Genomic DNA, 15,524 nt, shown 5'->3' with positions numbered 1-15,524 from the left:
TCCATTTTAATTTATGTATTAATTTTAAATCAAACACAGATTTTTTGAGTCTACTAAGTTGTATTTTATTAACAAAAAACACATAAAAAATTATATTGTGACAATTGTTTCGCCTTGTTAGGGCATTATCAAACGAATGTCGTTTGATAATGCCCTAACAAGGCGAAACAATTGTCACAATATAATTTTTTATGTGTTTTTTGTTAATAAAATACAACTTAGTAGACTCAAAAAATCTGTGTTTGATTTAAAATTAATACATTCATTATTGTATTGTAATAATCAGTTTATAATTTATCTACTGTTAGTATGTAATTATGAAAACTTTGGCTTGTTTTCAATTAAAAACTTGCAAATTCCATCTCCTTTTGGGCGGGCTTGTTTGAATGCTTGTGGCTTACATAATTGTGACGAAGGGTAGACTCCCATTGTCTTGCTTAAAGGGTAGTAGGATGGTTTTTAGGATTAGGGTAGAGCAGTTAGGATAGATACGTTGTTATAAAAACAAATTTCAATTAAAACTTTCCTCTGCTGAAACCACCATCTTGGCTTTGGGGAGATCAAGACAGCCAGATTTTTTTAACTCTGAATACTGAAAAATAATAAAATTCTAATGTGCGTATAAAGAACGGTAGTCCTTTTTTAGTATCTCCACCCTTATATTATAGATTGACTGTCAGCTACATATACATATCCCGCTTTCGACGCTGTCAATTTCTCTTTATTAGATTATTATTAATAAAATTGAGAAATGTATATTGAAATAATTTGGACATGTGAAACGAAAACGTGAGGAAAGAACGGTAATACAAATTTATGAAGCGAATGTAGTTGGAAAAATGAGCAGAGGAAGACCGAGAAAAACTTGGATGATCAGGTATGTCAAATACTTCGATCGGCAGGTATGTATGAGGAGATGCATGAATGTGGAAGAGGCGAAGAAAGTTTGCAAAAACAGAGAGGTGTGGCGTTATATTCTCTCTGCCTACCTCAACGCGGGAGCGGCGTGATGGTTAGTTAGTTGTTACTAATTATTTATCCTGGAGAGACTCCGTCGTACATATCACCAGTGTTCAGCTTACATAATATTTACTTATTAATAAATTAACTTTTAAATACTCAAAAATTCGTCAGGCCAGGCATTGGAATAATCGACAAGTATGTATGGGAAGATGAATGAATGTGGGAGAGCAAAATATGCTTGCAAATACAGAGTGGCGTGGCGTTCTATTCGCCGTGCCTACCGCTGCAGGGAAGCGGTGTAATAGTTAGTTAGTCAAATCAAATGATAAAATACTAAAAATGATACTGTAATATAAATTCACAAGATTGTACAAAAAAATCATTTATATGTATTGGAAATATTTTCTGTTTATTTCATTGTACTTTTAATAATAGTAAAAATAGGTGTAAATATGTGTATTGTCCTCTAGGTGTTTATGCTTGTTAGCAGTAAATAAGTTATACACGCTATGCAACCCTGAGTGCCCGAGCCGCTACTACTATTCTCCTTTTCCCCTCCTATAGTGCCATCTATTTCTTCTCCATTTCCTTTCGCACTTGTCATTGATGTCTTTCAGCCTAAGCTCCTTTGCGTCCCACTAACCATATTCCTCTCCTACATATAATGTAATGATAAATATGACTAAGTTGACATTTTCTTTCACACATCATCATATCATATCATTAAACATATATTACAAATATTTAATCGAAATTTTAATGTAATCAAATAAACGTGACTTATACAGTTTTGTAGGTCAACAATTTATTTGACTATAAAATGTTTACTGATAATTTATCAAGATAGTTTGTGTATATTTAATTTTTTGTTTATAAATGTAACTACATAATTGTGTCAAGAGATGACAGTAAACATTGACGTTGACTCAGGGCGTACTTTGATCTCGACAGAGGAGCGAAATTATATTCATTGCTCCAATTATATAGGTACTTTGTTAAATTAAACGTACCCGAGGCGAATCTAAGTTTGTGATGGTCTCAACAAACTGTGGACTGATACAGGTACTGAGAAGCGGGCCAATGCATTTTTACTAAATTGGGGGTTCAGATTTTTAAAATGATCTTATTATGATCTTATTTGCTTATTAGTTTTGAAAGTTTTTTTTATTTAATTCACCATTTTTAAATGTTGTCTTTCTTCTAATCCTTATCCATACCCAATGGTGAATAAGGCACTGCATCTCATCGATGCAGTGTTATCTAGATTATTAATTACGTGAAGGCAAGACGATCAGTCCTGCCCTTCAGGTACAAGTCCAGGGTGATAATTAATAAATATCATAGTGAAAAATTGAACCCGAGACCCCACCACGGTCAAGCTTAACGCGCTACATTTACGTTACGAAGGCGGTCAAATATTGTACCTAGTCAGAAATGTCCGGGAGACAATATCGTCAACAATTATGTTTCGTTGATTTTGGCGACCTCCATGGTGACACCTGACCTAACCTAATCTAGAAGCATCCCAGCAGATTCTTACCAATCCCCGTTTCGTGAACAACTAGATTTATCAAGATACATTAGACTTTTTTTACTTTGTTACTTTTTTTCTTTGTAAATAACGGTGTGAACCTAACCTAACATAACCATACCTAACCTAGAAGCATCACTTCAGATTCTTCTCAATGCTTGTTTCATTTCGTGAACAACTAAATGTATCAAGATACATTAGACTCTGCAGTTACTTTTTTTCTTTGTAAATAACGGTGCGAACATAACCTAACATAACCATACCTAACCTAGAAACATCACTTCAGATTCTTCTCAATGCTTGTTTCGTTTCGTGAACAACTAAATGTATCAAGATACATTAGACTCTGCAGTTACTTTTTTTCGTTGTAAAAAACGGTGCGAACATAACCTAACATAACCATACCTAACCTAGAAGCATCACTTCAGATTCTTCTCAATGCTTGTTTCATTTCGTGAACAACTAAATGTATCAAGATACATTAGACTCTGCAGTTATTTTTTTTTCGTTGTAAAAAACGGTGCGAACATAACCTAACATAACCATACCTAACCTAGAAGCATCACTTCAGATTCTTCTCAATGCTTGTTTCATTTCGTGAACAACTAAATGTATCAAGATACATTAGACTCTGCAGTTACTTTTTTTCTTTGTAAATAACGGTGCGAACATAACCTAACATAACCATACCTAACCTAGAAACATCACTTCTGATTCTTTTCAATGCTTGTTTCGTTTCGTGAACAACTAAATGTATCAAGATACATTAAACTCTGCAGTTAATGTTTTTCTTTGTAAATAACGGTGTGGCTTGGTGGGTCTCTGCAAAAAAAATGTTCTAAATATGTAAAAATTGTGATATAAATAAATGTATAAAAAAACCTAACCTAACATAACCATACCTAACCTAGAAGCATCCCTGCAGATTCTTCTCAATGTTTGTTTCGTTTCGTGAACAGCTAAATGTATCAAGATTCATTAGACTCTGCAGTTCACTAGATTCTTTGTCGTTTTTCATCTTTCCTATATTCAGAATAGCCACACCAAGAATTTCTGTCTTTTTGTCTCTCCAGCCATAAGTCGCTTAGCTTGTTGATGCTGTAGACGCGTGTACAATTTAACACGGTCCACTAGACACTGGGATCGTGGCAACTGGCAACGCAACATATGGAGTAATAATAGTCTCGAGTGAAGAGCAGATAGAGGCGGCACTCTCGGTACGATACGCTGTGACGTGCACCGCTCTGTTTAACAGCTATTGTGCTCTGTCATAGACAGTCCATTGCATTATTTTAATACCTATTACTCAATGTCTATCAGCCGTACGGAGCCATGTTTATTAAATAGGTGAACTATATTTAAGGCCCAGTATACGATAAAACTGCGACTGGATTTTCTTTAAACCCAGGAAACATTTAACGTTTTTGAATTTTTTGATTAAAATACCGTTTTCGCATGGAAAAAATTAGCTAAAATTAGTTTTTCTTCTAAATAAATATATGCTTTTGAAAAAAGAAAGATTTATTGAAAGATAAGGAGTTAAAAAAACTTTAAAGTTTTCTTTTCGATACATATTCTAAAAAAAGTAAAATTACAATATTTTTTCAAAAATTGTGCGCAGAAACACGACCGGCCCTAGCGCTGCCGTTCGCGCTCTGTATTTGAACGTTTGAGATGGTTTGGGAACTCAGCCTTAAGTAACTAACTACCTTTATAATTTACAACATTTTGATTGCGTCCAAATACTTGTTCACATAATCTGGATTATCTCCAATTACATGAGTTATTTTCAAATTATTGTTATTATTATTACTGTCAATAATGGGTAGAATTGGTGAATGTTACACGTGTGTAAAGTGATCACTTAAACCAGCCTATGACGGTCGTCAGCCCCGTAAATACCCAGACTTCCATATTCTTCTTCATCTGTGATGAGATGTCAAAAATAATACCTTTATAATATTCCCAGTGTGACGTTTGTATTTTTAAATCAGAATGAATTCATCCACATTATTTTAACTTGACAGTTATTATACAATTCGAGGGCAAGATGAGTTATATTTAGGAATGGAATATATTTTGGGATACAGATGACAAAAGTGAAGGAGTTCAGAATGAAGGATATAACTGCTATATGAAAAAGAAAATGGACAATAGGAAAAGGAAGAATGGCAATAATGAGTAGAGCACTCGGGGTTGCATACCCGTTAATACGGATACTAGCTTGTGTAACTTATTCTCCGCTTATGTGCACCAGTCCCTAGAGGTCAATACACAATAAAAGATATAAGTACATGAACCCAAATTATTGAAATAGCTTTAAAACTTCTTAATCACATTTTTTATTTCAACGCTGGATTTTTTATCTCAACAGGTTGATACTTTGTTGTTCCTTAATGGCAATATGATGATTCAAAAGAGAGTGGGTGTACATTCGGACAGATATTGTCTCCGGGTCAATGATACTATAACATCATGAAATACTTGGCTTATTACTCATAATATAATTACGAGATTTAAAAAAAATAGTGTATTAGTAAAAATATTTCATGTTAAAATATTTCAATTTGTGAAAGACCTCAGAAAAAAATATATTCCATATATTTAGATCACTCTATGTGACCACAACATAAACATTAGTTTATCGGCTCTATAAGTCGATCCCAACCACTTATATCTGTTATTTAGTTTTCGTTCATCAAACTTCGTGGATAACAACGAAAATGACAAAAAACCACATAAATATAAAATAAATGCGATTAACATATTGGTATTACATACGCTTCATATACATAGTAACCATCTAAGTAACTAACCATCACGCCGCTTCCCCGCAGGGATTGGCAGAGAGAATTTCTATTCGCCACATCACCCTGTCTTTGCAAACATTCCTCGCCTCTTCCACGTTCATGCATTTCCTCATATGTACATACCCGACGATTATTACGACTCCTAACTTGACCACTTTCAAGTATTTGGCATACCTGATCGTGCCAAGTTTTTCTCGGTCTTCCTCTGCTCCTTTTTCCAATTACACTCGCCTATTTACCTAGTATGAATGGACATATACAAACATAGTATGAATGTATAAATGATTTATTAGTAATAGTATTTTTGTCATGCTTACTGTACATCAAGGTAGTACATAAATGGTTGAATGCGCATTCAGTAATAACGAAAATTAAACGACCTATATACAAAGGAAATGGGATCAATATATTGAAACTAGTTGGTTTTTAATAAAATTGTTAGTGGACCAAAAAACAAAGTATTTTATTTCTTCAAAATATATTACAATGATCCACAAAGTTAATGCTGTAAACATTCAAAATACAAAAATTGGTATTACATACGCATAAAATTCATCGTGTATAAATGATTAATTGGTAACAGTATTATAATTCCAAAAAAATACACTTTTATTTTTGACATGCTTATTTTACACCGAGGTAGTGCATAGGTGGTTAAAAGTGCATTCAGTATGCGGATATTTCTTTACGATTTATATCCTTCGAGACCAATAATTTATCCTGGCTGCCAAGTCACGACCCTCAAGTACGTATCCAACACTCACATGCCGAATACTTCGTTCGATAACGAAGAATATCTTTAACATTTTTTTAACACCGTGTGTTAAATGTACGAATATTTCAATTCAGCAAAATGCTTGGTGACTATAATTAACTCGTATTTGTCAGGCAGTAATTAACCCCAAACTTGTCCCGAAGTTAGCTACGAATATTATTAAATTTATCGTTTTTTTCCACTTTTTGGAGAATTCAGATATTCTTAGACTTGATGCATGATATGCTAAAATTATCATCATAGTTATTTCTATGCTTAAAAATTAAATATCGTAGTCGTACAGGAGAAAGTGACCAACTGACAAAACGTAAAATGTTCAGGAGGGCCATTTAAGTCATCTTTGCTTGGCAAGAAAATAAACATCAATGCAGTTAGTCAGTTTTAACAAGTCAATATATTATACTTCCAAGTTTAAAATCCTTTGGAATTTTTTCAGGGCAATATTAAGCTTTCATTAATTGATTCGGCAGTCACTTTGTGGTAAAATCTATCCATTTTAATTCATGTTTTACTTAGTAAATACCACTATTTCTTGAAATCTACTGTGACACGTGTTTCGATGCATTCCGCATCATTTTCAAACACTTTGAAAATGATGCGGAATGCATCGAAACACGTGTCACAGTAGATTTTAAGAAAAAGTGGTATTTAATAAGTAAAACATTAATTAAAAATCAATATTAAGCTAGTAAGATATCAAATAGTCAATGATCACGTTTTTGTAAAAAATGCACTTGGTCACTTTCTGCTGTATGACTACGATATATATGATTTTTTATGTATATTTTAATTAAAATAAAACGATTTAATTTTCATTTTATTTTATTTGTAAATTTAACAGAACATAACATTAATTCATTAACATTAACGAGTAACACAAAACAGGTATTTGTACCATTCCAGTTTAAAAAAATCACATTTGTAAGTTAGTGAAAATACCAGGAAGAGGGACGGGAGGGAGGAAAAGGGTAGATGTTATTATACTTTTATAATAACATCTGCCAGCGCCAAGTGCATAAGGTACCGCATTAGATAGATGGTGTGTTAAGCTTGACTGTTAATTATATGAAAGCAAGGTAATCCGTTCCGCGTTCTAGATTCTTAAATATTCTTCTTTTTCTTTAACCCTTATCCGCGCCTAATGGTGCATGGGGCAACTAATCGTATAGACGCAGTGTTATTTTTATCGTTTATGATGCGATGGAAAGGATGCTGGCCCTACGCTTCAGGTACCAGTCCAGGGTAAAATTAATAAATATTAAAATAAATATTTAAAAAAAACCTCTTTTGAACCCCCCCCCCGGAAATCGATCCCGGGACTTTCAGCACGGCAGCCGAACGTACTAACCACTGCACTACGGAAGCAGACTTAAATCTAGACATCTAAATCTAGAATCTATTTGATGGAATACAAATGCTATTAGTGAAAGAAGTCATTGCTAATTGAAAATTGTGAGGAATACTGCGCAGGATAAAGAGAATAGCAGTAATGGCTAAAGTACTCGGGCCTGCAGTACTCCGCACTCGTGCACGCTTGTATCAATTAGTCCCTTGAGAGAATATAACTTCATATAAAATATGCCATAATAACTATACACCATGATCACAAATACGTTTGAAAAAAAAACATTCCTTGTAAATTTTTTCTCCCAGGCTCTTAGGACATCGATTTTTATTTTATAAAATATTCTTTTTTTTCTTATCATTTAATATCTACATACTTACGAAGCAATTTTAGTCAAATTTTAAATATAAAAATGCTTTCAATATGATTTTTTTTTGTTGTTGAATTTATCGCTTTTTTTTAATGTGTTTTTATCATAATATTTTGTCATTAATATTTTTGATATTTAAAGTTTTAAAACATCGTGGTTAGTCATTTTTACATTTATTTACAAAAACGTTAGTAATATTAGAATGTATCCACTCATAGAGATTTTTGTCTACCGGTTTCGAGATGTACCCGTCCCTTTGTTTGGACTATCACTACACCCGTCGGTCGGGTTGACTAAAACGCATGTGACTAACATTGGGTGTAGTTGTAAGTATGTGAATAGGACTATAGTAGTGACATGTAGTATTATTTGACTGTCCTGGCCAAGAGATCGGTACGTCTCGAAACCGGTAGACAAAAATCTCGGTGAGTGGTTTTAACTAAAATTACGAACATTTTTGTAAAAAAGTAAAAATAAAAAGTAACGATATTTTTCTATCACCTGGTTCTCATCGTGTTAAATTGGTCGAGGGAGGGAGAGTGGGATATGCATTATGCAGTTTGTAGCTTCGATCTGTACTACGGTCACGATTTGTGAGTCAGGCTAGAATACCTCTCTCCGATGCACTTCAAATTGATGAATATTATCAAAATGGGCAGTTTTTTTAGTAGAATTGTTACAAATGTATTTTTAAAAATGCGACCCCGGCGGACCATTTGTAAATTCTAGCTTAAACCCTATATTTTATGAAAATCGTATTTTATTACAATATATCAATAATTAATTGTGTTTTTTTCTTTTATTCTTAATATTTTTTGCATTTCACAATATAATACAATCACGAGTGCAAAAATATTATATTATATTAATAATATAAAAAAATATCCCACAAAGGCATGACCTGTGTGTGGGTATACATTTTATTTTAGGTTATAAATAAAGGGTACTGAAAAGAACACAATAGATTTCAAAAATATAAATAGATTAAAAAGTGTTAATATAAACTACATATTAATAATTGACTTTTAAAGAAAACAAAATAACTATGATTATTGCGTTTACTTTAATTTATTAAACTTCTTTTGAAAATATATTTATAATTATTTAGAATATACTTTCGGCGCTGTGTATACCTTTTTTTAAAAATATTTTCGCTGAGTGAATCGGTGTATTTTTTTTATTATAAAGAAATTCTCAGAAATTTTTAGATTTTATTTATGAGAGATAATATTTTCATAATGCTTAATGTACAAAACATATTTGCGTAATCTATATTTGGCAAACTTGCTATTAACTTGCTATTACTGTAGAAACGCCAACCTGTAATTTCAACTACTGAATTTACTAAAGCTACATTTATTAAATTCAGTCGGCAGTCACTTTGTGGTAATATCTATCCATTTTTAGTTGAACTAGGTAAATTACCACTATTTCCTAAAATCTTGCATGTATATTATCAAATTATCCTATAAATTATTAATACGAAATGTCAAAATCTTCACTATTTTGATACAATAGAAATTCATAAAATTATAAAATAAAAATAAACTTACAACATTTTGAGTGTGTCCAAATACTTGTTCACAAAATCTGGATTATCTCCAATTACAGGAGTTATTTTCATATTATTTTTTGACATCAATAGATGTCTCACCAATAGATGTCTCTAGTGAAGTTCTAGTGATTCAAGAACAAGGTTTCTAAATTGGTTCATATATATATGTATATATAGAACTTCCGAGTATTTGAGTAGTGTAGTTGTCAATAATGGGTAGAATTGGTGAATGTTACACGTGTGTAAAGTGATCACTTAAACCAGCTGATGACGGTCGTCAGCCCCGTAAATGCCCAGGCTTCCATATTCTTCTTCTACTTTGATGAGATGTCAAAAAATAATATAAAAATAAACTTTATAAAATTTGTATTAATATAACATTTAGGATTTTTTACAGAGTGTGTGTAAGTTTTTAGTGAGAGTATTTTAATGTTTGAGAATTATATAAACCCTGATGATGACAAGGTTCTTGTCGAAACCGGTAGGTTAAATTGTATTAATAAAAAAGTGGTTAAAACAAAGTTATTTAATTTTATAAAGTTTATAAAATGTGCCATAAACTATCTGTGGAAAACATTCAAGACATAAAAATAAACCCATTATTATAAAAATATGACAAAGAATAAAGCTCTATTGTCCATATTTTTGCTGATTAAAAACAATAAACAGCCATACCCTCTCTTTATCCTTCAATGTTTCAATGACACAAATCTAAAAACTTAGATTTAGCTTCACACACGGTGTTTGAAAATGATGCGGAATGCATCGCAACACGATCAGAATAGATTTTAAGAAACAGCGGTATTTACCAAGTAAAATTAACATTTTTTTTTTTAAATTACGTTGCATAACATTCTTTGTTCTTTCTCTCTTTAAAATTCGTGTAGTGACCTTCATATATGTTTTTTTTTATTTAATAAATTTATACATATAGCTACCTTCCCCACGACTTAACTGTCTTATATAGTTAACTAATTAAATATACCGTCTACGAACATTATTGTGTCATTTCGAGTCTCGCCTTGCGCACGTAAATATAGTGCCTTGGACGTGGATACCATTACACTAATGAAATTCTACTTTTCGCATTCAAAACTCATCATAATTATAAGCAATTTGTACATTATTTATGTTCTCTGCACTAATATTATCTATGGCGTCACGGGACACAGTATATTAAGTATGTATAAGGGATATGTTTATGATATTTGTGCCGTTTATAGATAAATAAATAAATATTTACTTTACTGAAATAGAATACATTATAAATAAATAGATATTACCAACGAATAAGTGTATTTTTTTCTATCGGTATATATATTATTGTAATCCTACACCAAGTAGATTTTTCACTCGGATTATAATCACACACATGAGAAACGCCAGAAAATACCATTTTCATTTTTATTATTAAGCTTATAATTTGACTTTACAACATTTTGATTGTGTCCAAATACTTGTTAACAAAATCTGGATTATCTCCAATTACAGGAGTTATATTCATATTATTTTTTGACATCTCATGACGGTCGTCAGCCCCGTAAATGCCCAGACTTCCATATTCTTCTTCATCTTAGATGAGATGTCAAAAAACAACCTTTAAAAAATATTTCATTCCTATTTCCTTCAATGAGATCATTTGATTACAACATTTTAAGTGTGTCCAAGTACTTGTTCACAAAATCTAGATTATCTCCGATTACAGGAGTTATTTTCATATTATTTTTTGACATCTCATCAAAGATGAAGAAGAATATGAAAGTCTAGGCATTAACGGGGCTGACGACCGTCATAGGCTGATTAGTGTGATTATAATCCAGGATTCTAACCTCACATACTAATAAAAGAGTTTCTACTCAATAAAAATCTTCTTTTCATTTCACCAATAGATGTCTCTAGTGAGGTTCTAGTGATTCAAGGATAATGTTTCAAAATTGGTTCATATACATATATAGAACTTCCAAGAATTTGAGTAGTGTGGTTGTCAATAATGGGTAGAATTGGTGAATGTTACACGTGTGTAAAGTGATCACTTGAACCAGCCTATGACGGTCGTCAGCCCCGTAAATCCCCAGACTTCCATATTCTTCTTCATCTTTGATGGGATGTCAAGAAATATCATTTAACATTGTTAGTCGACGTTGATACGGTGGTGTGTCCCTCGTTTCGTACACTTTTTGTCTTTGACTTGAGCTTTGATCTTTCTCATTTCCCCTTTTCCTCCTTCCCGTCCTTCTTCCAGATATTTTTACAAATGTGGTATTTTGTAAGTGGAACAGTACAGTCATTTGTTTTGTAATACTCGTAAATTAGTTTAGCTTGATGTAACCGTTCTGTTGAATTCCCAAATAAAATAAAATAGATTGATCATCCAGCGTTTATATAATCACGATCGAATTAACACCGCGTCGAACCGATGCGGTACTCTATGCACTGCTTGGCTACGCATCGGGGCCAGAAGAAGGATTATAAGTATTGCCAGTTATATATAATTGAATTAATTAAATAATAACAATAGTCGAGAACATGGTGAAATTATGACAGCGCTTAAAACTTCCGCATTGTAATGTCGCCGAAATGTGCCGAAATATATTTTAGTTTGCGTAATTTTCGCATCAACTTTCGGACGGTCGGAGCGATCAGTAAAAAGCGTTAGGCGTGTTGGGAAAATTGCTTTAGTTTTGTTCCGACATCGCGGCAAATGAAGCAAAATGTTTCTGGCAAGACTCCAGTCTAACATCACTTTTCGGCGAATCACCCTCAACGGTAATGCGGCAATTTCGTGATACGAACCTCTCCGTTCCTTTCCGTCATTTCTCGCTGTGCCCTGCAAGGCCTTCCTTTACTCAACGGCTTTATACAACGTTGTAAAAACGCAATCAGATATGTCAAATACTTGAAAGCGGCCGGGTCAGGAGTAATAATCGTCGGGTATGTATGAGGAGATGCATAAATGTAAAAAAGGCAAAGAATGTTTGCAAAGATAGAGTGGTGTGGCTTTCGATTCTCTCTGCCTACCCCTGCGGGGAAACGGCGTGATGGTTAGTTAGTTAGTTTTTTTTTTAAATATCATTGCAATGTTATCTTGATCGTTAACACACGAAGGAAAGGTGATCAGCCCTTCGCTTCAGGTACCAGTCCAGGGTTATATTGAATAAATAATAGGGGTGAAAATATCACTTATATTCATTCATTTGACCCCCCCCTGGGAATCGAACCCGGGACCTCCAGAATGGTAGGCGAGCGTGCTGACCATTACACTACTTATATATTATTTTTAACTGTACCAATTTTATTTTGATTATGGTTCGATTCTCAGGGGGGTCATTTTCACTCTCGTATTTAATTGATAACACCCTGGACGGGTACAAGAAGCGCAGGACTGATCTCCTTGCCTTCATGCAATTAACGATTCAGACTACGCTAAATGTGAATTATTTTACTTCTTCAATATATCCAATCTGCGGGTATGTATGAGGAGATGCTTGAATATGGAAGAGGCGAATAATGTTTGCAAAGACAGGGTGGTATGGCGTTCTATTATCTCTGCCTACCCCTACGGAGAAGTGGCGTGATGGTTAGTTAGCTAAATATATCCAGTGATCGATAAATTTATTAAATTGGTTAAATTCCTTGGTTCTGATTTGTAATTCTGAGCGATAATAATATTTATTTATTTACGGAATTACTGCCTTTTACAAAAAATATGAGAATATTACTTAGAAAATAATAATAAATGATTTATAATGAACAAAATGAAAATAATGAAAAAACTATTTTTAAATTCATTTTTCATCATTATACTATATAAGAAATGGAGTGATGCGACTGTATATTGGTCGATTTTTATCAGATTTGCGAGGTGATCTCATCGGTTTAGTGCTTAAGTTCTGACTTTCGACGCCAGTCAAGCATTTGCCTTCGTCAACTAAGGAGAAACATTTTCGATTCATAGTGAAACCTTTTTTGTTAGAATCTTATGATTTATCGCTACAGCAGGGCATGGTAACGTATTCACATATTTTAAAACATTTAAAAATTCATGAATACAAAACATATATTTAACGAACGCCTTATTTATGAGTCATTCTACATAAATCTACACATTTATTAATTCAATACACGAATGTTATTGCTAAAAACCATTATTCAACAAAAACACCCATTTTTACATGTAAATTATTATTGATTCATTAATTATTTTACGAGCTTATTGTAAGTTCTTAAAGAGACTTTAAAAGAGGATACTGCAATACAAATTTAATTCACAGCTCACTTAGCTTTTGTTTGACTGTATAATCATTTAAACATTTTACTTTTTTGCCCTAGTAAATGGAATCGTTCATAAATAATGTCAAATACAAGTTAATTCAACAAAACGTATTCATAATATCTTTCTAAGTAGGTACTCAGTTTTCTAAAATCGCTTAATAATTATGAAAATCATTGTATATAAACTACCCCTCGGACTACTGATTAAAGTTTAAATAAAAACTTAAATCGGTAAAATCTTTTTTTTTGCTCCGCCGATAGGTACGGATTTCAAATAAAGTTCATAAAAAACAAATTCGCTATTTAAATCTAAATATGATTCTTAGTAGGTACTGAGTTTTTTTTTAAATGCCTACTTATTATTATTGTCATGGCTTATGTATCACCACTAAGTATTGTTAAAGTAAAAACTAAAATTGTTCTCTAAATCTAATTATAATTCTAAGTAGGTACCAAGTATTTTATAATTGCCTAATTATTATTAAAATCGTGTTTTATCTTCCGCCGATACGATTATTTTATTTGTATTTTTTACTAATGGTATTTTTTTTCTTAGGAGGCAAGAGTCGATGTACGCCATGACGGGGCTCTACTCGGAGTCCGCAGTAGAGGACACGGGGGGTGGCGGCGGGGAGGAGGGCGGAGGGACCGAGGGGGTGCAGCAGCACTCCCTGCCCGCCCCGCATGCCGCCCCCGCGCACAAGTGCCACAGCAGGAACCCCTCCTCAGGCCTTGTGGACAGGTGAGTCGGTCATCGCCGTTTCTTCTTCTTCTCGTGCCACTCCTATCGGAGATTGGCGACCATCTTTTTAAACTCCACACGATCTTGGGCCAACCTGATGAGCGCTGTTGATGAGGGTATTCAAAACCACTGTCGATAGATTTTTGAGCCATGATGTTCTTTTACGCTCTAAGCCCCGTCTGTACCTCTATACCTTTCCCTCTACTAAAAACTGTAGAAGGTCATATTCTTCTCCACGGAATATGTGGCCAAAGTATGTGGCTTTACGTCTTTAAACAGTGTTAAGCAGTTCTCTATCTTTACACATTATTTTAAGGATTCTTTCATTGGGCACTCGACCAGTCCATGAGATACGCAGCATTCTTCTGTAGAGCCACATTTCACATGCCTCTATTTTATTCATCCATGAGATCACGTTTAATAATAATAATAATAAAACCCCTATCCGCACCCCAATGGTGCATAGGGCACTGCTTCATATAAACGCAGTGTTATCTTGATCGTATACACATGAAGGAAAGGTGATCAGCCCTCCGTTTCAGGTACTAGTCCAGGGTAATTTTAAATAAATATTACAGTGAAAAAATCACTTTTATTTATTTGACCCCCCTGGGAATCGAACCCGGGACCTCCAGAACGGTAGCCGAATGTGCTGACCATTACACTACGGAGGTGGACAAAACGTTTAGTATAACATATACAAGAAAGTTGGGTACTATCTTCATCTTGTAATTTACGACTTTGGGCATTTTGGGCCCACACACACTGGCGACGTCACAACGCTAAAATCTCAGTCGTCGACTGACGCGTCGCAGAAAAACTGCGATGCAGCTTTTTGATTTGACATCAAGTAATGTCTGGCGTTCTAATGTCGCATCACTTTAATTTTGCCTTTCGTTTGCTAAAAGTATTTTTTGTTTTGAAATAATCTTAAAATATTTTACACATATTTATTTTATTTCATTAATTGCTTTGGCAGCCACTTTGTGGTGATATCTATCCATTTTTTACTAAAATTTCATTTGGTGAATACTACTGTTTATTAATAGAGGCATGTACTACACCAAGTAAAGTTTGAATTAAAATATATCCATTTAAAGTAAGAAAATGACCATTTAGTTATCTTTCCACGCAATGTCTTCAATTTAATCTGTATTGCGT

The 15,524-nt window shown here is 33.4% G+C and overlaps 1 protein-coding gene across 2 annotated transcripts in view; it reads left to right on the top strand.

Moving 5' to 3' along the window:
- Oatp30B (Organic anion transporting polypeptide 30B) overlaps positions 1–15,524 on the top strand; it is a 128,720-nt gene that overhangs the window by 49,313 nt on the left and 63,883 nt on the right. For both annotated transcript variants that reach the window (XM_088257984.1, XM_088257985.1), the window contains one exon: positions 14,178–14,363. In XM_088257984.1, the coding sequence (XP_088114110.1) occupies positions 14,178–14,363 (186 nt within the window). The remainder of the gene's footprint in view (positions 1–14,177; positions 14,364–15,524) is intronic.

The sequence above is a fragment of the Brachycentrus maculatus genome, unplaced genomic scaffold (assembly GCF_059751285.1).
Source record: "Brachycentrus maculatus isolate JH-2025_06_01 unplaced genomic scaffold, ASM5975128v1 h1tg000089l, whole genome shotgun sequence".
Classification (NCBI taxonomy): Eukaryota; Metazoa; Arthropoda; class Insecta; order Trichoptera; family Brachycentridae; genus Brachycentrus; species Brachycentrus maculatus.
This window is presented reverse-complemented; position numbering and strand designations above follow the sequence as displayed.